General features: G+C 41.6%; 1 protein-coding gene across 1 annotated transcript; it reads right to left on the bottom strand.

Moving 5' to 3' along the window:
* Window positions 1-1614: 1614 nt before the first annotated feature.
* Window positions 1615-17680, bottom strand: DDX24 (DEAD-box helicase 24). Its single transcript, XM_069783568.1, has 9 exons — window positions 17526-17680; window positions 16405-17128; window positions 12953-13330; window positions 11123-11276; window positions 10217-10732; window positions 7967-8042; window positions 7163-7351; window positions 4564-4697; window positions 1615-2792 (listed from the first exon to the last, which is right to left on the bottom strand). The coding sequence occupies exons 2-9, from the start codon at window positions 17120-17122 to the stop codon at window positions 2558-2560; spliced, it is 2400 nt and encodes a 799-aa protein (XP_069639669.1). The 5' UTR covers window positions 17123-17128; window positions 17526-17680; the 3' UTR covers window positions 1615-2557.
* Window positions 17681-22550: the final 4870 nt, after the last annotated feature.

Genomic DNA, 22550 nt, shown 5'->3' with positions numbered 1-22550 from the left:
AACCATTCGATGCTACATATTTCATTAAATACTAAAATTAAATTGCCCATATATACTTGATGTAAAACTTTTCATGTCTAATTTGCACCAGTGAGACACATGCAAATGATCAGAACTGGAGAAAACATTCTCCTTTGCGTTCCTCTCTTCCTGCAGTAACCTTGTTCACATTGGAGGAGGGCAGCTAAGTGGTAATATTTTCCAGTTACAGTTTAATAATTTGTTTAAATTAGCTAAAGCAAGTATAGGGTTTTTCCTCTAGGTAGAAGACTCGGGGTATCCTGTTAAGATAAGGACAAGGCAAAGCATGCAGCCACAAGAGAGCTTTCAGAGTGCTAGACAAGTATTCTTTTTAAGACACTGAGATATATTTAGGGTCCAGGCTCAGCTTGAGCTCCTGTGGGGGTGCAGCATCAGTAGATTAAGCATTGAGAGCTCATGTTGAGCACAGCAGAGGCTGCAGGAGAAAACCAGCAGCAGAGCACGCCACAAGCGAGCATGAAGAAGGCGAGGAAGAGAGCAGAAGTGTCATGCTCCACCTTGGGGAGACTTAGCAAGACAGTAGGCTGAGGGCCAGACAGAGGAGTGGGAGTGTGAGAACTAGGTTGTTAAACACAGTAAAAACTGAAAAACTTCACAGCAGTGATGGAGACGAAATAACAACACTCTCACTTTCCCCCAATTCAGTTCTCCTCATGATTACGTGGAATTAGAAATTGCCAAAGCTGTCTTACCTCACGCAGATTTTCAGACAAGGGAGGAAATGCAGAGCTCTTGTGTCAGGATCCAGCCTTGATTTTGCTGATGAATCATAAGCAGAAATATATCACAAGACGCAGAAAAGGCCCACCTGGTCTTCAGTCCCTTCAGGGATGCAAAACCAATGCATGTTTCCTTTGTGTAATGTAAGAATGTGATTAAAATGGCACAGAAAAGGAATGAAGGCATGCTTACCTTCGCTCAGTTCCTTTTTTCGGCTCTCCTTACAAGGAACTTTCTTTAAATTCTTGCTTTTATTTTTCAGATGTCACATTAACTCCAAAGATGGAGTCATCTTCTCACATGGGTGAGGAAACGGAACCTTACCATCTCTTCCCCCTCCAAAACTTCCTCCCTCTACTCCAAAGGGCATGAGACAGTGCATTGCAAGGAAAGCTTCATACATAATTGATAAGCTCTGTATGCTTATGATTAAATTGTCACACCTCTTCAGTAATGCGAGGAAGCAAGAGAAAAGCCCTCCAGAGATGGGGGAGTAGAGGGGCCTTCAATTATTTACACAGATGAAAGACTAAAGAGTTTGCTATTACCATGTAACTGGCAAGTGGTTGGAAGGGGCACTGAACTCCACAAATTTCTCTTTGACTAGCTGAATAAACTGATGCCTCCTATCATGGCAGTGACACTGGTTCTATACTGTATGAGAAAAAAACCCCCAAAATCTCAGCCCAATCTAGAGCTGGCAGGTGAAGGTTCCCTGTGCTCCCACCAATACAGATCCCACTGCTATGTCTTACCTTTTGGGTGCTTTTCCCATCTCCTTAGCTGATGTGCTTTGCGCTTAGCAGGCATGAGGAATTTAGAAATCCCAAGTGACTGAAAACAGACACAGGCTTTGGGTTTTATAGCAGATATAATTTAAGAAAAATTCAAAATATATTTTTCTGACATATTTTTAAAAATAGTTTTAAAAATTATTTGCCCAGGTCAGATTAAAATGATTTAAAAGCATAATTATCATGAAGCAATCGACATTTCACAACATCATCACCTTTTCCATTAAAGCAAAGGTCATGGTTCTAACATGTTTTCAAATACAGACTTTACTCCAAATATTAATTAATAAAACAATGAGTAGCAACACTTATTCCTTCAAAACTCTACACATCTCCCAAGGTCAGTCCTGGTCCATTGCCACCTTAACTTTTTTTGCCCATTCTAAAACATATTAACACAGGACTAAGGGAATTAGACCCAGCGGAGAACAGAAGAGAGAAATATTATCAGAGGAGAAAGAAAATTGGGAGAGATTTCCATAACCAGAATTGTAGACCTGCTGGTAACATTACCTGTATTTGCTGCCTTTCTCACTGAACTGGCTGCACTAAAAGCCAAACCTCCCATTACCACCAGCTCAGATTGTACTCGGACTATATACAGCCTACCTTCCCCTTTCCTTTAAGGACATTAAAATTCAAACCAAATTTTATCATTAGAGTATGCCCACAGTGAATTTTACCCAGTAACTTTTACCCATCTCACAAAAAGGAGCAATAAACAGAACTATTTCAAAAATAATTAACTTCTATTAATACAGAGACTAAGAAAAAATAAGTAAGAACGTAAGAAAACAAAATCCAAGACAAGATTCAACAGTAACTAACCGCACGTTAACAGAGCCCTTTAAATCAACATTTTGCTTTGTGCCTGCACAACCAAGACACAGGCAACATCCTCTAATAATACGTGTCTTCTAGCTGAGTTCCTCCATAAGCACTGACAGCTCTGATAAGGATTGTCTTTGCTTCCGTCACACTGAGTGATCTTGCTCAGTCATCTAATTTAATTTTATTGATTTCTTCTTCTTCTTCGCTTGTTGTTTGGACACGGTACCCAGAGCAGATTCTGAAATAGCCACTGATGTCTGAGGCAGGAGTAGTTTTCCAGACTGTGTTGGGTACTTGGTTTTCATAAGGACTTTAAACAGTGGCTGGGACAACATATGTTTTAGTTGCTTTTTCATCCCCTTCAGCATCTTTTGCTTCTGGCTTTCTTCTTGCTCACTAGCTTTTCTTCCTTGGGGAAGAAATCAAAGATACAGAATGTTACAACAAGAGAAGAACTTGCATTGGCCTCTTTCACCAGGCCTTTCTTGTGCTAGGGGCAGATGCTAATCTCATCCTTCTCTCTCTAACAAGGTCACTCAACTCCCATACAGTCTTCCAGTCATCTGTGACACTTTCAGATCACCCAGGCTGTCCACAAGGTAACAAGATCAAGAATCCTGAGTACTGAGTAACTACACGCCAGGTATCATTTTGCTAAATCATTCAGTTGGCTCTCAACCCAGAACAGACTCGGGAACAAAAGAAAAGGCGGCCCAGAAGATAAAGTATTAACCCAGGGCTTCTAGCTCAGGCAGAAGCCTCTTCTGTGTATTTTGTTACTTTATGCATGCCTCATTTCAGCACCTGTAAAACAGGAAACCCTTTTCTCCTTACACAAAAAAAACCAATAAGGTCCTCAGATTTAATAACATAGGAGAAAGAAGGGCATAGAAAAGACTGGAAACAGTTAATATGGTCAGAGGCCTGAACTGGAGAGAATAAATGAAATCAGGGTTGCTGTAATATAAATTGAAAGGACATTACTAAATCCTTTGTAACAGTGTAAGAGGCATTATCATTTATGGGAGGAATGACTGAGATTTCCAACAAGCTATGGAAGAACTGGAGACTGAATAATTATAAAGCATGAATCTGGCAAGATTCTGTGTGGCAATTACAAAGTGCTTCACTTGAGAGCCACAACTTACTTGGATTGGATGTGCTGTTTTGAAACTCATTTCAAAACACAGCATACTCGGATTATATCAAAACAAGACAGCAGAGTGCTAATTATCTGAGAGCACTCCTGAACACTTTGGACAGAGACGATTAGTACTTGCTTGCAAAGTGGTTGAAAACAAGCTAGTCCAGTCATGAATAAAGGAAAGAAAAAAATTAATCTGAACATGCTTCAAAATTAAGGCATCTGCATATTTAGCAGCTAACAAGTTAGAAACAGCTTAAGCTGAAATGACCCAGGCAGCACCCCTATTCAGCATGCCTTCAAAGAACTGGCAGGAAATTATACCTTCAGCTCGTAACATTTGAACACAATGTGCCATTTTACAGTGCATCTGAGCATTGCAAAACTTCATGGCATTGAACTAACAGGCACCTGTAGTTGCACAGCCCTACACACTCTCTCAGGCACAGCCTGTAGAACATTTAATTTTCAAAATATAAGAAATTATTTACTTCTAACACACCACCAAAAGTCTCTGCAACTTATGAATAGAAGTATTGGCCGTTTAGCCCACACAACTTAACCTACACAAGGCTCACATAATTTCTGGTGTTTGCTAGTGCTTCCTGGGTGTTCCTACACAGAGCTGTCAGGCTCCTGTCCTGCTGCTTGACTACAGGGAGGTGGGAGAGATAAGCAGTAGCAGAGAAACAGCTTTTTCTTTTGACACAGAAGGGACAAGACTCAAGCAGGACATACTGGGCTGTTAGATTACCCTAAAATGTTTGCCAGAAGCTAAACTGTTCTTGTCCTACAACATGTGGACTTGTCTGCGACTTGCCAGAACTGTCACACCTCACCTCCTCAGCTCCAGCACTAGCTACTGCACAACCATCCTGAAAACATCAGCAACACCATGTATATAAGTAATGATACTCCTTTCCTTCCCCTTCTGCTCTGCAGGTTTTAAGAGCTTCTGTGCCATGGTGGGGCTTCTTCTGGACATGAGTGCTATGAGACCGACTGAGCATACCCATAAACAAGCATTTCTACTTGCCCATAAACATGTCATCATCAAGATCAATCTCAAGAGCCTCTGCAGCTTGCTGGAGCCAGGAGTTGTGCTGCTTGGCCCGACTGTTGAAAAATTCTGCCTTCTCAATCTGCCGTGCCAAATTCACCCGCTCCTGCAACAACAGTACATTTTAGACATTATGATCAGGTTTAAATGTGGGGCACTTTAGCAGAATCAGTGTTTGAGAACATGCATTATAATGCGACTGAGGTGCAGACACTTTTGTTCACTTCTGGTGTCCCAGCAGATGCCCCATGTAATAAAGACAAGTCATCATTGCTAAAGTGTTTTCCTTCTTCAGTTCCACGATAGAATCTGCCTTCTAAAACATCTCAACTACTAAACATACCTGAACGTTAACTCCTCATTCTTTAAATGGGTCACTACAAACGCTTCAGAGACATCAAGGACAAATCATGATTCAAATACCAATCATTTCCAAGTTACATATTTATATAATACAGCTGGATATTAAAGTTACTAGTCTCAGCAATAAGGGGCAGCCCCTAGCTTCATCCCACTCTGAAGTAAGCTCCTGCAGGCCATATGGAAGGAAAGACCTACTCATGTTTTCAGAAATGCACCTGCATCTTGTTTAGGCACAGGACAAAATGTCCTGTCCTTCTCAGCTGCACACAGGCAGAACAAAGATGTCCAGCAAACCTAACCTGACCTGCAGCCTTCAAGCTGTCTTAAATAACTAAGTCATTATGGAAAGAAAATCTGCACTGAGAGTAAATGATAATCAACCCAGCAGCAAGTTCTGCTGTTCGGAATGTGCCTGCAGCTGCACAAAACAAACCCTGTGCCAGACACCCTTACCACTCCAAGGTAGTCGTCTGGTGCTACACAGTAACACCACCAGCCAGAACTGCCAGGATAATTAACATAGAGAGAGAGGAAATTAAACGTGCAGTTGACTAATAAAACAAGTCAGTCACTTCTTCTTAGATCATTACAAGAAATTTTAAATAGTTTTTCCATCCTTGTAAAACTTGACTCCTCTTCTGGTCTCTCCTCTACTCTGGTTCACCAATTCTATTCCTCTCAAGTGTGAAATCCCTTCAGACTTTTCCTGAACTTGAACGAAGGCATGCAGAACCAGGGACAGAGCACGCCAAAGCGACAGACAAAGAATGAGCAGCACTATTAGTCCCAACTACAATGGCTTTGTGATTAAACCCAGGGCAAAGTGTAAATGAGACCTGACCATATGAAGGGCCTAGGAGGCCGGAGGCCTGTAATTGAAATTAAAGACATCTTTTCCGGGGAGAGGGGCACTATTACCGACAAGAGAGAAGACATGAGATGGTGGCAGGAAAATTTAAGTGTGGAAACAATATTTATTTGTCCATTAATTGACAGAGCATGATAAGAGCCAAGAACTACTCATGAAGAAACACAGAAGGGACCTCTGAAGAAATACTCTGAAAACAACAGATTTCTTCCAGTAACCAGAAACATTTGGTGGGTGGAGGGGGATGGGGGGGTGGGGAGATGAGGAAAAAAAAATAATCAAATTCTCTTTGTTACTACCAAGAGGAGAACAATGAGTCTGTGGAAGCAGTTCTTCCACTTTCTTCCTCTTTCAGAAAGCTGCACCTCCTGAAAGATTCACGCTAAATACCCCATTTGCAGCAAGCCTGGGCTTTGAAACTTGCTGACATTATTCCCAAGGTGAGGACATCGCTGTCACCACTGGGGTAGACCCTGGGCTCAGTCCATGCCAACTGGATAAACATGAGCCAAATACCATAAGGAAGATATCTGTTGCATTATCTGACTGCTTACATTTTCCCCCGTTCTCAATGACCGTGCAATATTCAGATACTCCAACCCCAGCTGGATTCCTGTCAAATGCAGTATTTAAATATGTCCCATTTGTACATGGCTGATGTCACCCAAACTGTTAAGAGAATGCTGAGACATGAAATGGCCTCTTATTTGAGAAGCAGAAAATATGCAGTGACTAGATGCTTTCTAAAATATATTTTGTAAATCCTAACCATTGTCTCATCTTATGAGTTAGTGGATGACTCAATTCTCCTTAAAATGGGCAACAACCTAAAAAAAGGAAACATATCTGGTTTGACAGGGTTCAGTGGTGCTGTGGCCTCACAGTATAGGAACTTTTAGAAAAGCAGACAACTCACTACTTCAGCTGAGAAGAGGCAGATGAAGACCACTGAGGATCCCTGCACCTGCTACTGTTCTCTAGCCTGTTCCTAACACAAGAGGCTTTTACCAACATACTTAGAGCCATCCCTGCTCCCCAGCCACAAAACATACTAGCTTCCCTGTACTGTTTTTGGAAATCTAGTCAGGAGAAGCTCTACATAGCAATATGCAAGAAAAACATAATGGATGTTTATGTTTGAATACCCTTCTTGGGCCAGTTATTGAGGAGAAATCACAAATATTGCTTAGAAAAAGATAAAGTGTGATTAACTTTCATTTGCAAATTCAGGTCCTGAAGGGTGAATTTTATCCAAAACCTGGAAAGAACATGATGGGCAATGCAGTAATATAAGTAAGCAAGCACCTACTCAGGCTGCAAAGAGATTGTTGTTTCTTTACCTTGACACAAGTCATGCACTTGGTTTCAACTGGGAAAAATGGCAGCTCTTCACTCTTCTCCAGTGTTTTATAAATTTTCCTAAAATTGATCAAGTCATCAGGGCCGATCAGCAATAGGCTAAGGCCTTCATTGGCAGCTCGGGCTGTTCTGCCGCTTCTGTGTACGTACAACTCAGAAGTACGAGGGACCTGCAAATATTCAGAAAAACCATGAAGCTGGCCATGGAAAGCTAGCAGCAGCCTGATATGCTTTGGCCAAGAGGATGCCAGAGAATATTCTCTTATATATACACACATGGTACACTGCATGTAACACAGCTGAAGGTGAAGTAAAAGATGATGTCTGGAGACACTTTTTGTTCTCTGCTTACTTATGCAAGTATTCTTCCTTGCATAATCTTTTGTGAGTCTCTCCTAACTTCTGACCCTCTGTCATTTCATTTGCAAAGCAGGAAAAAATTGTATGTGTCCTCAGAGAAGAATTATAGGGCTGAGTCATTTGACACCTCTGGATATCAAAGTTAAGCAAAAAGCAACTAGAATCATACCTGTTATGTCATTTCTCATATACAATCACATATTCATGAAGTGCTACCCACCACAGTCAGTCACTGCAGCAGTGAGATCCTTAAGTATAAAGTGCTAAGGACGGTCAAATTAATAATGATTAAATAAATCTCTATACTTGGGACTATACTATACACACGACTGAGAATCACAGCTTTATAGTGTTCAGGGTTTGGATCAGGAAAAGCTTATTTTAAAACCAAAACAGTAAAAGCAAAAATAATAAAAATATTTAACCTGGTAGTGGATGACATGCTGCACGTTGGGAATATCGAGACCACGAGCTGCAACATCTGTTGTCAGGAGGACACAGCTGAGAAAGTGATAATAAACATAAAATTGAAGAGTAAACAAACTGCCAAGGAACATAAAATACAGTGACCTAGAATGCTACCACAGCAATTTAAGAAACAGATTTGTACTGTATCACCTGCTGGAAATATGGTGCTTGTTTACCCTTACAGAAAACGATACCCAATAGTACATCAGAGGCAGTTGTCAAACAGCAACTCTTAAAGTAAGAGGAAAAAAAAGCAAATGTTATCTTCAGCAGATCTACTCTGCTTCCAATAAAGAAATTCACTACCTTGCTGGATCCCATTTTCCTATACTTTTATTCTCTCCCAATTCACAGGAACACTAGCTCAAATCACTATGCAATGTCCTAATCCAACCACTTGGAAGTAGGGAATGCTCCCCTTCACTACATTTTTCAGTGCTCTGTCCAGGCTGGGTTTAAAAATATCTTTAGCTTGATATGACCATACCACTAACACCACAGTTGATCTTTTGGCAGGACAGACAGGTTATTACAAGTTTCACCAGTTGAAAAAAAAAAAAAATCACATTATTAACTTTATAGATTTAACTAACAGCTTTTGGGGGCTGAAATACTTTCTACCAAGTTGCTCTCAAGTAAGTTCTCTCTGTAAACTGAAAGCTAGAAATATAATGGGGCGGAGGGGGGCAGGATTCTGTTCTCACAATTAGTATTTCTCCTTACCCCTAGAAATGAAGAACTACTCAAAAAGGCATTCTTTTATATAAATAGTCTACTACAGAGATAAAAGTGTCCCTAGGGTATGGAACAACTCATTTAAAAAAAATCTCCCAGCAACTGAAACAAGTTACTTGTAGGTAACAGGAACTTACTTGTTAAGATTTTATGGCATTTGATGCATACTCTGTTGCTACAAAGTTCAAAGCAGAAACAAACAGAGAAAATTCTATGGCTTGCAATCTGCAGGAAGCTGTGATAGATGGTCTCATTAGATTTCTTCTTGCCTTGAAAAATCTGCAGTCTCTGAATGTGCCCCATCTGGCCTAGGCCAATGCTATCGATACTACATTTTGCCAAGGGATACTATAGATCCATCATGGCAATTCAACCTCTGTTTTCCCTGCCTGAATCTATTACCAAGGTACAAATTCCCACACAGTCAGACAGCATGCAGCACTTCACAGCAGGACTAAAATGTGAGGCTTCTGGATTATGAAAGTACTGTGACCACCAACCTCCTCCTAAAGGCCATCCCAAAGCCAGCAGAAAACAGTAATTCTTAAAATGGCAGGACAGGCCTGGGTAAACCTGACTGCCCACTGCTGCTGAAAGGCACAACTGCCCCTTCTCTTACATTGCTCTAAGACACCCCGACCCTCATGAAGCTAATTCATGTAGCTAAACCCGCAAAACCCTAACCCAGCAACAAGTAGTTTTCTGATAGCTTAGTGAGATGAAACAACTTACAGAAGGATCAAATGAGCTGCAGAGCCAGGGCACAGGGGCAGAGAAGTGTGCAGGATGGTTACAAAAGCATATAGGTAAAAACAGGGCAAGTGACAGCTCCTTCAGCAGCAAGGAGCTGCCAGACCACAGGATAATTCAGGCTCCAAGGGACCTCAGGAGATCTCTAGTCCAACCTTCTCCTCAAAGCAGGATGAGCTATAAGGTTGGAGCAGGTTGCTCAGGGCTTTATCCAACTGAGCCTTGAAAACCTCCAAGAATGAGCAGCCTCATCCAATTCCTGACTGTCCTCACAGAGAAAAAGCTCATTCTTATATCCAGCCTGAACCTCTCGTTTCAACTTGTACCCATTATGCCTCATCCTCCTAACATGCACCACTGTAAAGAGCCTGGCTTCATCTTCTTCATAACCTTCTTTTAAGATATTGGAGGGCTGCCATTAGGTCTCCACAAAGTCTTTTTCCCAGGTCATACAAACCCAGTGCCCTCAGCCTCTCCCCTTGCAGAGCCAGTGCCTATTGACCATCCTGGTGGCCTTCCACTGAACTTGCTCCAGTTCATCACCTCAACCATCCTGTGAAACCTCATCCTTAATCATTAATAACCTGGGCTCACAAATGGGGGACTCGCATCCCCAGCTAACTCCCCCAACCTGCTCCTACTCTAACAGAGCTGCTTCCTCTCCCCACTATCTTTTACATGATTTCTTTTTTTCTCTACTAGAAAGTAGGAAAACAACTCACCTCTCTCGCTCAGCGAACCTTTCCAGGTTTTTCAGCCTTTGCTTTTGGTGCATGTTGGCATGCAAAGGAAGAGGATCACAATTTAAGATTGTGAGGAGAGCACTGAGGCGTTTTACACAGTCTATGCTGTTTGCAAAGACCATGGTTCTTCCTGGATACTGGAGAAGAAAGTAATAGAGATAATAGTCCTTCTCGTTTGTATTACAGTGGATTCTGGTTTCTGTCAGAGTCTCAACAGTAGCCTCTTTCCTTGTTAAGTCTATTATTTTGGGTTTGCCCTTTATTCCTACTTTTTCCATTAACAATTCTAGTTTGGTCTTCTTGTCCATCTTTCTAGCATTCTTTTTCTGTAACACTCTTGTGGGAGTCTGATGGACTAAAGTCAAAGTGGCAGAAAAAACAAAAGTCTGTCGTTGAGGGTTATACTGTGAATCATTTAAGATTTCCAGCAGCTGAGACAGCTCTAAGAAGTGACCTTTCTCAACCATTCGGTCCGCTTCATCAATCACAAGGCACCTGTCAAATAGGAAACACACAGTAAAAAATACACTTGTGCAGATAAATACAAATCTGATACACTTCTACAGAACTCTTCCTGCTAAACACATATGGGAAGTTCAGCATGTAAAACTGAAAGGAACACCAGGTATGCCGGGGTAGCTACAGCAGCCTTCCACATTTCTTTTTGAAAAATCAGGTTTCTAAAGGAAAAATGAGGTTCTTGCTTACTGGCTTTAGTTGACATTTCCCTCCATCCATATAACTACCATGCATTTCAACAAAACACTCTGGCAAAGAAATAAGTACTCTTATGTAGTCTAAATTTTTTAATCAGTTAGTAAACATAATCAGTATACAGTGATGCCCAGTTCAGTACCCAGCAGTTAGTCTAAAAGGCACCTTTACCTGAGCTGCCGAAGATTTGAAAGATGTGGGTGTCTCTCTTTAACTAACTCCCACAGACGGCCTGGGGTTGCAATTACAATTTCTGGCTTTCGATTCAGTACACGTTCTTGCTTCTGTGCAGCCATGCCTCCAACTAGAATTGCAGTCTTAATGCCTAGAACATATAAATATTTTTTATCTCACTAATTTATCAGTGAAAGTATTTACATACATCCACTCAAGTATCTTAAAAAGTCTATACCACAACTTTCAGCAAGCATTTTGGCCAGGAAGCTTCAGGGGTTTTAGGTAACATGGAACACTCAGCAATGCCCTCAATTTTACAGAAAAATCCTCATTATAGTTGGATGCCAAAAATAGTCTTTCTTTTAGTGCACCTGTCTTCCAATAGAAGGATGAATCATGTAAGTCCACCACAGCTGTTAGCTTTGTTTATCCATACTTCAGAATCTTATGTTTTGTCAATTTTATCTGCATGAACAAACATGTTCCTGTTATGAATAACCAGCAGGCCCCTCCAAGAATAAGACTCAGAAATGCTTATCTTGCTAATGACTGCTTATTTGCCATGGAATAATCCTAACAAGAATGCTCCCGCCCAATTAATGATTCTCTGGACTGCACAGTAGCGCAGATCCTAAGTTAGCTTTAAGCAATTTGCTCACGTACTAGAAGGAGTTTAACTTTGGAAGCACAGACTCCACAGATGGCTTATTTCACCTTACTTCAAAGAATACACTGGCCCATGACAAACTCAATGCTACTGTGCAAGATACCTCCAGTATCCATCTACCACTGATCTCTCTTCCCTACTACTTGTGAATTCTTCTACTACTTCCAGGTGAGGATTTTTTTCAAAGTCACTTTGAGACAATAAAGAAAAACTGTATCATAACATTTTGTCTCCTGCTGCAGCAACTATGCATCACTTGGGGAGCAGATTTTTACACACAAATAGCACTGCTCCTATCAGAACTGTACAGACATAAATTGATTATTGCAGGCTAGGAGTTAAAATTAGCCTTGTAATCAGCTGTTGACTGATGAGCACAGCAGGACGTAGACACCAAAGGAAGATGTGCTTGAAAGCAGTTCACTGCACTACATATCCTCTTCAATAAATAAACAATTACTACTATTGGAGAAGTGAGGACTTGTTTCCCAATTCTCCCCATCTTGAACAGCTTCACATCCTCACTCATTCACTTAACAGATGTGCTGACCTCTGGTTTGGAAGAGAAAGGAACAGGATGAAATTGCTTTTATCAGGCATGTTACCCAGCAATATGCCGTGGCCGGACTGCTGCAGGAGGTAAGTCAGACAATCCAGCAATGCCTTCTACTCTTAAAATTTATGGCCATAATTTCTTTTTTTGATAGATAGATCAAAATGATACATATATCTATATTTATCTATTATCCATATAGATTATATATATGTCAAAAAAAATAATGATACATATGTTTAAAAAAATTATATATATATAAATTATTTTTTATATATAACCTACATTATCCAAAACCAGGACAAAGTTAGCTGTGGCTGGGTATCTAGTACTGATTCTGTGTTGCTAAAGCACGAGTCAATAACTATTTGAAAGAAGAAACATTTTAAAGCAAAATATCCCACATTAACCATTTACTTCCACATGCATCTCATTGAAGAATCTCTATGCATTTCTCAAATACTAGTGACTATGAACCCTAACCCTTCAAAAGCCACCCCAATTTTATGATGCAAAAGAAACTGTGGCACACATTCTGGCTCAACACCAATGCCAAGATCCAAACTCAGCGTAATCTGGAACATGGCCCATGGGGTCTACATACCTGTAAACTTTGCAGCTGCATCAATGTGGTGTTTTACTTGTACAGCTAATTCTCTTGTGGGAGTAAGGACCAGTCCTAAAAGAGGTCTCTTTTTATGGGAGCCAACAGTATGTGTCTTGTCACCGGAATCAAATTCAAAATTTTCCAGCACCTTCACACAGCCTGTTGTGAAAGATGCATCGTCTTCATCTCCGCTATCTTCAGCCTGCTGATGGGTTAGTTTTTCTGCTTCACCCTCATTTTCCCATCTTGTTTCATCATGATGCTGATAGGACTCTTTAGAAGCACTGTCATTTCTGGTTGTTGAGCTATTTGATTTTTGCCACTGCAGCACAGAGTGAATCATTGGAATTGCAAATGCAAGCGTTTTGCCGCTTCCTAAAAAAACAAACAAGAATAATACAGACCGACAAATCATTTATTTGAAAAGATGAGAAAAGCAACAGCCAATCACACACTGTTCTTAAAACATACAGTTGTAACAGACACAAACTCTTTATCTTTAGAAGACCAAAAACTTGCAGCAATAGCATCTTTTCTCCTGTTCCCTTTATACATCCCCTTGAGGTCACCAACAACATACTTCCTGGGGAACAGGTATTTTTCCAATCTCTAGCAGGTCAGGCAGATTCATTTGTTCTGAAAGTGTTTTTTAAAAGCTGCAGTTGCAGCCAAGATAATTTTAAAGAACTGTATGCCCGTAAGGAGAATACCATGCCCTAATTGACAGTTCTGATCAATGTTCTCCAAATAAAGGAATAGCAAATGAGGCCAAGGACAAACTGGAATGTACTTGAAGGCTTCGCTTCCATCTTCAATTTACAATATTGTGTTTACGACTTTCTAAGAAACTGTATTTTTAAATACTCCACCATCTAATTTCCTGATCTATCACCAGCTCACATTTTTATAATAAAAACACATAAATCTGATCTAAAACAGATAAACCACTTTGGAGAGAAGGGGGTTGTCAAATACAAAAATGCTCCCGACTTTAATTTCAGGGGTTCACTGTACCAAACTACAAGTCACATCCCTGCCACATATTCCCTTCTGAACTACCTGTCACTAATAAAGATGTTAGGAGAAGCCTGGTAGCACATCCACCCCAGTTAAGGTTCTCATAAATATCAGTTCATTGGTCACAAAAGCAGCATCCAGAGCACAAGACACTATCACACCATTCCTGTAATAGGCCACTCCTGGGAAACTGTCCTCTGGAAATCTCATCTCAATTCCTTGAGCACCATTTGTCCCTATCACAAACCCACAATGGTCTGCCAAATTCGGCAACACAGAATTTTGCCTATTTAGTGGAGAACCTTAATATTAGTTAATAAACAGCTAAGCCCAGTATCATTAACCTGACCAATACTGCTGCAAAGTCTCCTCCTATCCACTTCCGCACATTTCTGCGTGTCTAGGAGGTCTCTTATGACTTCTGCACTTGAAGCAGAAAACGTTTATAATCTGGATTTGGAGAGCACTTATACAATAAGATTCTGTGTTACCAGAACATCTGTTTTTAAGGTGAAGAACACTGCTCATCTTGAATTACATGTAATGCAAATTGGCTGGTGCAAATGTCAGTACTGCACCCAGCTAGATTATGGCTGTGATAATCAGGACTATTCTGCAGGCACTAGATTCACCCACAAATGAAATAAATAATCACCTCACAGGGCACATTATCTTCCCAACACACAGATCACATACCATAGCCAGGCCTGCAGAGTATATCTTGGTACCCCCACATACTACAGCTCAAGCTAATTCACACTCTTTTAAATGGTTTTAGATTGTAAGATTTTACAGAGATAAAACTTGGTTCCTCAGCCAAAAACTTCACTATTTCTACATGGTAACGAACTGAACTGGTTGGATCCACTGCAAAAGCAAGCCTTGACATTCCCTGCATCTCCACAGTGATCTAGTGCCCTATCAAAATCTTGCCATTCTCCCCTATGTTGCTACCAAAAAGGGAAGATGAATAGTTATTTCACCTGTCACCTTCCTCCCTCAGGCCCAATGCTAAGGGAAGCTGTAGGATGCAGAAAAAAGAACTGGAGAATTTCAGCCTCTCCCAGCTGCAGCGCTTCCTAACAGACAATCATCCACATCTTCTCTCAAGTTTCTACAGGAACACCCATGACCCACTGGGCTCTCTGGAGAGAATCTGGCTTTCTCTCATGAAATAAAAAAAATAAATGAGCAAAACACAGTCCTACTACCTCAAGGTTAGGCAAAACTAGAGAGCAACAACACCACCTGCCACCAACTGTGCCTTCCATTCTGCAGCTAGAGAGGGACTTCCTTTCCAGCACTGCCAAAATGGCACTTTTTTGCAGCACAAACTCACCATTTAAATTTTCAGTTCCATTTTCAAAAACACACCCTGCAGGGCTTTCTAATCTTATTAAAGCTAATAGCACCAGCCTAGCTTCTAATTAAAATACAAATGCAAATGACTGCGTATCTTATTAGTTACTATACCTTCATGCTCGAGAGCAGTAAACGGCTTTACAAGACAAGCAGTGAGATAAGGCAACTGGAACAGATTAAAAGAATGCAAAGGAAGCCTTTAAACCAAGGCAGCTTCCAATTGTGCTTCCTATTTTTAGTTTTTTGGGGAAAAAAATGTTGCACTGCTAAAGAAGACAAAACTTCAGAGGTATGAGCAGCAAAAAAACTTAAGAGGAAATGTAATGCTTTGAGACTTTAGAGCATTAAGTAAAAAAGGAGTTATAACAGATTTCATGAAGGCTAGCAATGCTCAAGGACAGAGGCATGAGCTGATCACAAGCTGGACACGAGACAGTACCCTCTCAAGTGATCACTTGATCAATGTAATACTCACTTCAAGCACAAGGAGTGAGAAGGGCTGGTGACAAGGTACAGGCCAAGCCCAGAGACAGGGCACAGGGTGGGCCAGTTTTGCTACAATAAAGGCCTAGGTCATATTCATGCTTAACACTGTGCGTAGTATTTATTTACCACTCCAAACTAGTACTGAATCATCTTCAGAGGAACCTAGTTCTCTGCTTTGCCTTGGCACGGGGACATCCACAGAAGTTAAGCTGTTGGAAGAATGACCCTGTTTGTTTCATTAATTCTACCCTTCACAGCGTATCCCCTTACAGTTCCCAAAATAGGAAATAATTTAAGAAACAACAGAAAAAGAGACTTCTGTCAAAAGGATAAAAACTCATTGAGACTTCAAAGGTTTGCATGCTGTACTTTGTAAAGATGGAATGTCCTGTGTTTGCAAGTTACAAAATTTTAATACTTCACACAATGAGTCATTACTAATATATTGGATATGCAGAAGATATAAGCTCTTCTACATATAAATGCTTTTTCCGCTACATATAAAAACTTGTAACTATGAGCTGCATTTAAAGAGGGGAGATGGGAAGTTCCCAGCATATACAACCAGTATAACAGATTTGTACCTGTTTCTGCAGCACCAAGAACATCCATATTATCCCGGATGGCAGAAGGCAAGGCTAAGGCTTGAATAGGAGTTGGAGCACTAAACCCCAGGTAGCTCAAGGCCTGCAACACTGGTTCAGGTACAAACAGGTCTTTCCATGCAGACACATCAGCTTTGTGATCAGTCGATGCAGATAAAACTTCTGTTGTCCAGTTTTTAACTTTTTTAGAAGTAGGTGCTGATGGAAGAGCTTCCTGAGAAGCCTTATTTTTAGCTATCTTCTTTTTCTTTTGAGCATCTTTTTTGCTTAAAGTGCTCTCAGCCACATGTCTATGGTCCTCACAATTCGTTGCTTCTATTATGTCGTTACACTTTGCCCCTTTATGAACTGGCACATCAATTTCTGCTGTGTTAGGATCGTCACTTTTATCCGTTTTGCTTCTCAAATCCTTGTTTTTCTTCTTCTTTTTGGGAGGGGCGACAGGTCCTTCATCCTCCTCATTGCATTCTTCTGAAACACTCTCAGCCTTTCTCTTCCTCTCTTTTGCTTTCCCCACTTTCGAAGAACTTACCAGTTTGTATTCTGTAAGTTCCTCCAAGCATACTATATCTCTAAACTCCTCATCAGCAAATAGATTGGGGTCGATTTGCACACTTTTCCACTTTCCTATTACTTCAATGCCTTTCTGTTTCAACTTAAAGGAAGATTTAAATCTCCCTCCTTTTTTGGTCTTCATTTTAACCTAGAAAAGAAACGCGGGGGGGGGGGAGAAGGCCATCAGATCAAAAGGATAAGGATTACATTGATGATATTCAAACAAACGGGAACGCAGAACACAATCCTTTTACTTTTGTTTGGAAAGAGAATTAACACGAACGGCCGTTAAGCGCAACTACAGCAGGCCGGGCCTACAGCCTCGCTCCTGGAACAGCTCCGGGGATAAAACTAGAATCGCCAGGTAAGTCCCCGCAGGCCGCGAAGCGCTCCCGCCGCGGCCCACCCCGGGTGCCACCCGCCGGCGGCGCGGCACACGGGAGCTCCGGCCACCTGCCGGGACCCGCGGGAGGCCCGAGGGGCCCCACCGGCCTGCAGCCCCGGGGCGAAGGGCTGCCCGCCCGCCCCGCCGCCCCAGCGCTTACCGCGCTCTGCAGCCCCAGGCCAGAGAGGACGGAGAGCGGCCGCGGGGCTCCGCCCGGCCGCGGGGCTCTGCCCGCCCCCGGCAACCACCGCCGCCGCTAACGCCGCCGCCCGCCGCGTGCGCTGCCGGGCGCCGCCATTGCCGCCTGGCGTCACTGCGTGGCGCCCGCGGCGCCCGCGAGCGCGTCCCCAGGGGGCGGTGCTGGGGCGGTGGGAGGAGGTGGCGTGCGCATGCGCCCCCGCGTGCGCGGGGCGCTGCCTCCCCCCGCCCCCCGCCCCCCGCCCCCCCCCCCCCCCCGAGGGAGGCGGTGGCCCGGCCCGGCCCGGCCCGGCGGGAGGGTGCGGGGGTGTCCGTTGTTCGCGGGCGCCGGCCCTGCGGAGGGGAGGGGTCGAGGGCGAGCGGCTGCGGTAACGGCCGGGTTTCCGCGCCGCCCGTCAGGTGCGCCTCGGCTGTGAGGGGAGGGTGGGCTCCTCCGGGGCGGGGTGCGGGGCGGCCGGGCCGCAGGGTGGCTCGGCTTGTCCCTCAGCGAGAGGGCTGGCTGGGGGCGTGCGGGGCGCGGGGGAGCGTTGGTGGCTGGGCCGTGCTGAGAGGTGCCCGCTGTTTCTCCCAGGGGTAAAGCACGCGTGCTGGTCAAGGGTGAAGGTTCTCAGCAAGACCTTAATTGAGGTGCTCTAACATGGCCCTTAAGGGTGCTCTACATTTGGCTGTACCATGAGCTTAAGGAGACAAGCATGTCAGCATGTAACGTGTAAGCAACTAACGTGCAGGAATGAGGATACTCCCTCTTCTTTCCAGTTTTTAGGATGCTGGCGAGTAACATCCGCTTGCCAGCATTCCTGTCAACATCACTTGTTACTGCAACCGACGTTTTAAACAAAGCAAACGGCAGGATAGCTGTGGTTTGCAGTCCCCTTGGACTGACAGTGCTGGCCGTGACACCTGCTTCACCAGCATGGAAGAGGACGTAACCTTTTTTTCTTGTCAGGCACTGCCTTTATCTTTCACAAGTACATTAGTAGCTATGATGCTGTTTGCATAAATAATACTGAAGCGTACATTAGACATACTGCTGCAGCCCTGACAAAGAAGGAATAAGAAAATTTGTTTACCTTACTGCAACTGAAAGTTTTCTTTCAGAATATAATCAACATCTCCAGAGATCATTTGTGCATTACTGTGTGCGTAATACATCTCATTCAAGAAAGAAGACATAAAGGGCTGCTTAAATTTCAACTCTAAAATTAGCATCTAAGATTGAATGTCATCAGCGTTGCTCATTCAATAAAAAACTTGTTATTCATGCTTGCTTATTTGTTAACGTGTTCTTTATTATTCCCTGTTTAGAAGAGTATTGTGGGTAAAGTAATGCAATTTGGAGACAAGTTGCAAATAGCCGTAGAAGCAAGCACACCACTGAGGTCACAGCATGATTTTTTTCCTCCTGTGTGATCAAGTACTCTTTGCAGCTTGATCTTGGTGTAGGAAGAGAACGTCATAAATTATATACTATGATAATGGAAGATTTTTATTTCTGCTAAAAGATTGGCAGATGCTTTGAACAGCTTTTTTTGCTGTGAGACATGGGGAAGGGAGTTAAAAACAGGAAATTTCTAGGTGATAGAGACCAGGAAAGTAGATTAAGGTGCAATTACAGCAACAATTACAATTATTTCTTCTCTGTGGTATCTGCAGGTTCTTCTGGGTTCTGTAAGAAGATGAGAAAATGGAGGGTTGTTTTCTTTGTGGGTTGGTTTGTTTGTTTGTTTCTTTTTAATGTGTTAAGGCCAAGGGCAAAAATGAGCATATTAAATGTTTTCAAGAGCAGTTTCAGTTCCAGATAATCATCGTTAATGATCTGCCAATGCACAACATGAGGAGTTGCTTCCAATTCATGTCCTCATGTGAGCAAGGCTAAAGAGCATTTGATGCTTTGTCCTCATGTTCTGTAAGAAATTAGTTGAAATCAGTGGGAGTCCCAAAGTGAGTTCAGGGAGCAGGATTTGATAAGGTAGCTTTGACACTTCGACCAGTAAACCATATTTATGTAGTACTGAACTGGAGATAGCGAAGACCGACAGCGCTAGCTCACTGATAGGAGCTGTGACTGCATCTTCATGGTCAAGTTTAATGAGGGGTCTTCGCAGTCTTTATGCATTCCTTCATTAAAAGTATCTTTCTTTCCAGGTTGTGTAGATTCAAATTTATAAGTGACAATTTTGCTGTTTTACAATTTTCCCACTTTCTTTTTATTTTACTGAATACTGGCAAAAGCAAATTTGCAGAAGCAAAAGAAACTGATTCTGGTGTGGCTGACTTAATGCTGGTCCCAAATAAAGAGTAAAAAAAAAAAAAAAATGTGGACCGGAGAGTTCTTAGCCGTTAATCTGGCTTTACATGGTTTAAGAGTTTGCAGCTCTGTCCTGAAAGAAAGATTTAACATGGAAATGACTTGCCAAATTATGTTGAATTATGCTTTTTAATGTACTTACGGACATATTTTTACAGGGCATGGGAGTATTCTGTTTTTTTCCTCAAGAATCCATTTGTGGATGCAGCTGACTTTTCTTCTTGATCAGTATTGAGCTCTATATTAAGAGACTGAATTACAAGCCCTAAATCTTAATTTAAAGAAGGCACACGCCTATTTGTAATGAGTGTGGAGGTTCAGAAAAGTCTTGCCTACATAGAGGTGGCAACTCTCCTTACTGCCATGGTGTGAACTGGTTGTACAAGAGGCATTAATTTTCCGAGTTGCTTTGAAAAGCAATAACCAAGGGAACTAAACATTTGCTTAGTTTTAGAGTAACATTAATCTTCCTGAGCGTTTGTAACCTGAAAGTGACACAGCTTTGGTATGTTGTGACAAGGCTTCGTCAACAAGAAGTGTGCATTTGTGTCCTACCAGAGAGTCAGCTGTTGCACTCTTGGTAAGTACAATTCCATTATTGACAGTGCAAAGTGAGCTCTTGGTTAAAATGCCAACAAACAAACAAACAAAGCAGAAGTCTGCTCCCTGCCCCGACTTCTTTAGATCAACAGTTATTTAAATACCAGCAAATTGTGAATTGAAGATAATAACATGTATTAATAATAGTTAAGGAGTCATGCCATTTGTATGCTTGCATAGCTCACGTGAATACACACATATTTGATTATTTTATCAATAATTTCCAAATTATGAATATTATGAATATGTTTGAGCACCCAAGAGAAATTGAGGGGTGTGATGTCTTTATTACACAACTTTAGCTGACAACAGATCCTTCTGCCCTTCCCAGCTGTGAACTTACAGTCCTGCAGATCAGTAGCTGAGATTATGGTTTCATTCCTACTGTGCAATATTAGATATTATATGTTTTGTCAATTAATATTTTGATGTTTTGTAAAATATAAAAGACTTCTTCTAAGGTAGGTCAAGGCAGATATCTTTGTGATGCACACCTTTAACTTTGGGATTCATGTAGCTGAATTCAGCGCAAAGAACAGTTGAATCTGCATGTGAGCAACTGACGTAGGTTTTCACTTAGTAATCAAATTCTTTAGTTTCTCTCTTGTTTTTTTCTTTGTCTCTTGCAGGAAGATCAGTATCTGCTTAACTACTGATTTTAATAGCCATTACTGCTAATAAAAGAATGTCACCATACTGTGATTTATATTAATACTTATGGTACATTTTGTACATGAAGAACATGCAGTCACTGGACTGTGGGATATTTGATGCCTCCTGTGTTTTGCAGGCTGTAGAATTTTCTCTTCTGTCTTTTCTGGCATGCCAGATGAGGCTTGTCGTCTTGGTCCTGAAGTGGGAAGGTAAAATCTTGGTTCTCTTGGGCTCAAGGCCTTTGTTCTTATATTCAGAAGTTCTGGAATATTGTTCTAGGACTGACAAGATCTTAAGACATAACACCATAAAAATAATAACTCGAGGAGATGGGTTGTTAACTAGAGGAGAGTTTTAGGTTGGATTCTTCTTTCTGTCTTCTGCAGCATTCTAGAACATTTTTCCTATGTTTCTCCAATTTATTAGTTCTATATTGTTAAACCTCAATTGAAAACATATACCCCTTTGCCTGTGCTGCCTTTTTTTTCCTTTTTCTCTCTTTGTTCTTCTAAGTGTGCAGGTGAGTTACTTACTTATCTCTATGAAGCATTTTTGGTATATAGTATGCTTTGTCAAAGACATAGTGCTGCTTCTTCAGCTAATGTGTTCACAAAGCCAGGAGAACAAGATAATTTCCCAGCATGAGATTTAAGAATACTGGCACATTTAATTCTAGTTAGAACAGCAAAGACTTTCAAGTACAGATATATCGAGGTGAAGATTTTTCTGTGTGACTGAAGAACAGCAAAGACACCTTCATTTAAGATGAGGGAAACGTTTGCAATGGTTGCAAAGGCAGTCAGATGCAATGGATACCTCAGAATGTATTTGGAAGGGAAGAATGATAAAGGAAGTTATGAAGATAACAGGGAATGAAATAAAAGGCTGTATTGGTTAACCAAGGGGAAATGGGAAATGAAGCCATGTCACTTGATAGGGTAGCTGGTTTTCTGGGCAGAAAAGTAAAATTCCTTGAATCTACCTGGACATCCTCAAAATATTTTTTATTTGAGAAATGATTAATACCAGGGAATAAGAGAGAACTTTGAGGTGAAAGGAGCTGGCTAAAGAGGAAGAGAAATGCCTGTTTCATTTGGGGGAGCACATTGGCGTGTATATGGATAGATTAACCTATCAGGTATATGGAGTTTACTCAAGGAGTTTCTTGAAGTCTTGTGGACTAATCTTATTTCATTAATAACTGTGTTACAGTATTAAATTTGCTGATGACACAGTTATTAATACAGAGGGGAATTATGGTGTCAGGCACATTGCAAGGACCTTGAGGACCAGAATAATTGGATGAATTTATCCATACAAAGTGCAGTACCATTCAGCTAAGGCTAATACTGAGAATTTATACTATTAAGACAGGAGTTAATTAGTTTTAGATCACTGTGGATGAGAATGACCTCATGTATTAAT

This window comes from Haliaeetus albicilla, chromosome 5 (assembly GCF_947461875.1).
Source record: "Haliaeetus albicilla chromosome 5, bHalAlb1.1, whole genome shotgun sequence".
NCBI lineage: Eukaryota > Metazoa > Chordata > Aves > Accipitriformes > Accipitridae > Haliaeetus > Haliaeetus albicilla.
Note: the sequence above shows the minus strand (reverse complement) of the source record. Positions and strands in the feature narration are given on the sequence as shown.

Bases quoted from the DNA above. Each gene is read 5' to 3' on its own strand.
- DDX24 (XM_069783568.1), bottom strand. From the start codon at position 17,122: ATGAAGACCAAAAAAGGAGGGAGATTTAAATCTTCCTTTAAGTTGAAA. The intron at 8,043-10,216 runs GTGAGTTGTTTT...TCACTTTCTCAG, and splicing joins AGGTTCGCTGAGCGAGAGAG to CTGTGTCCTCCTGACAACAG. The intron at 7,352-7,966 runs GTTAAATATTTT...GAATATTTGCAG, and splicing joins AGCATGTCATCCACTACCAG to GTCCCTCGTACTTCTGAGTT.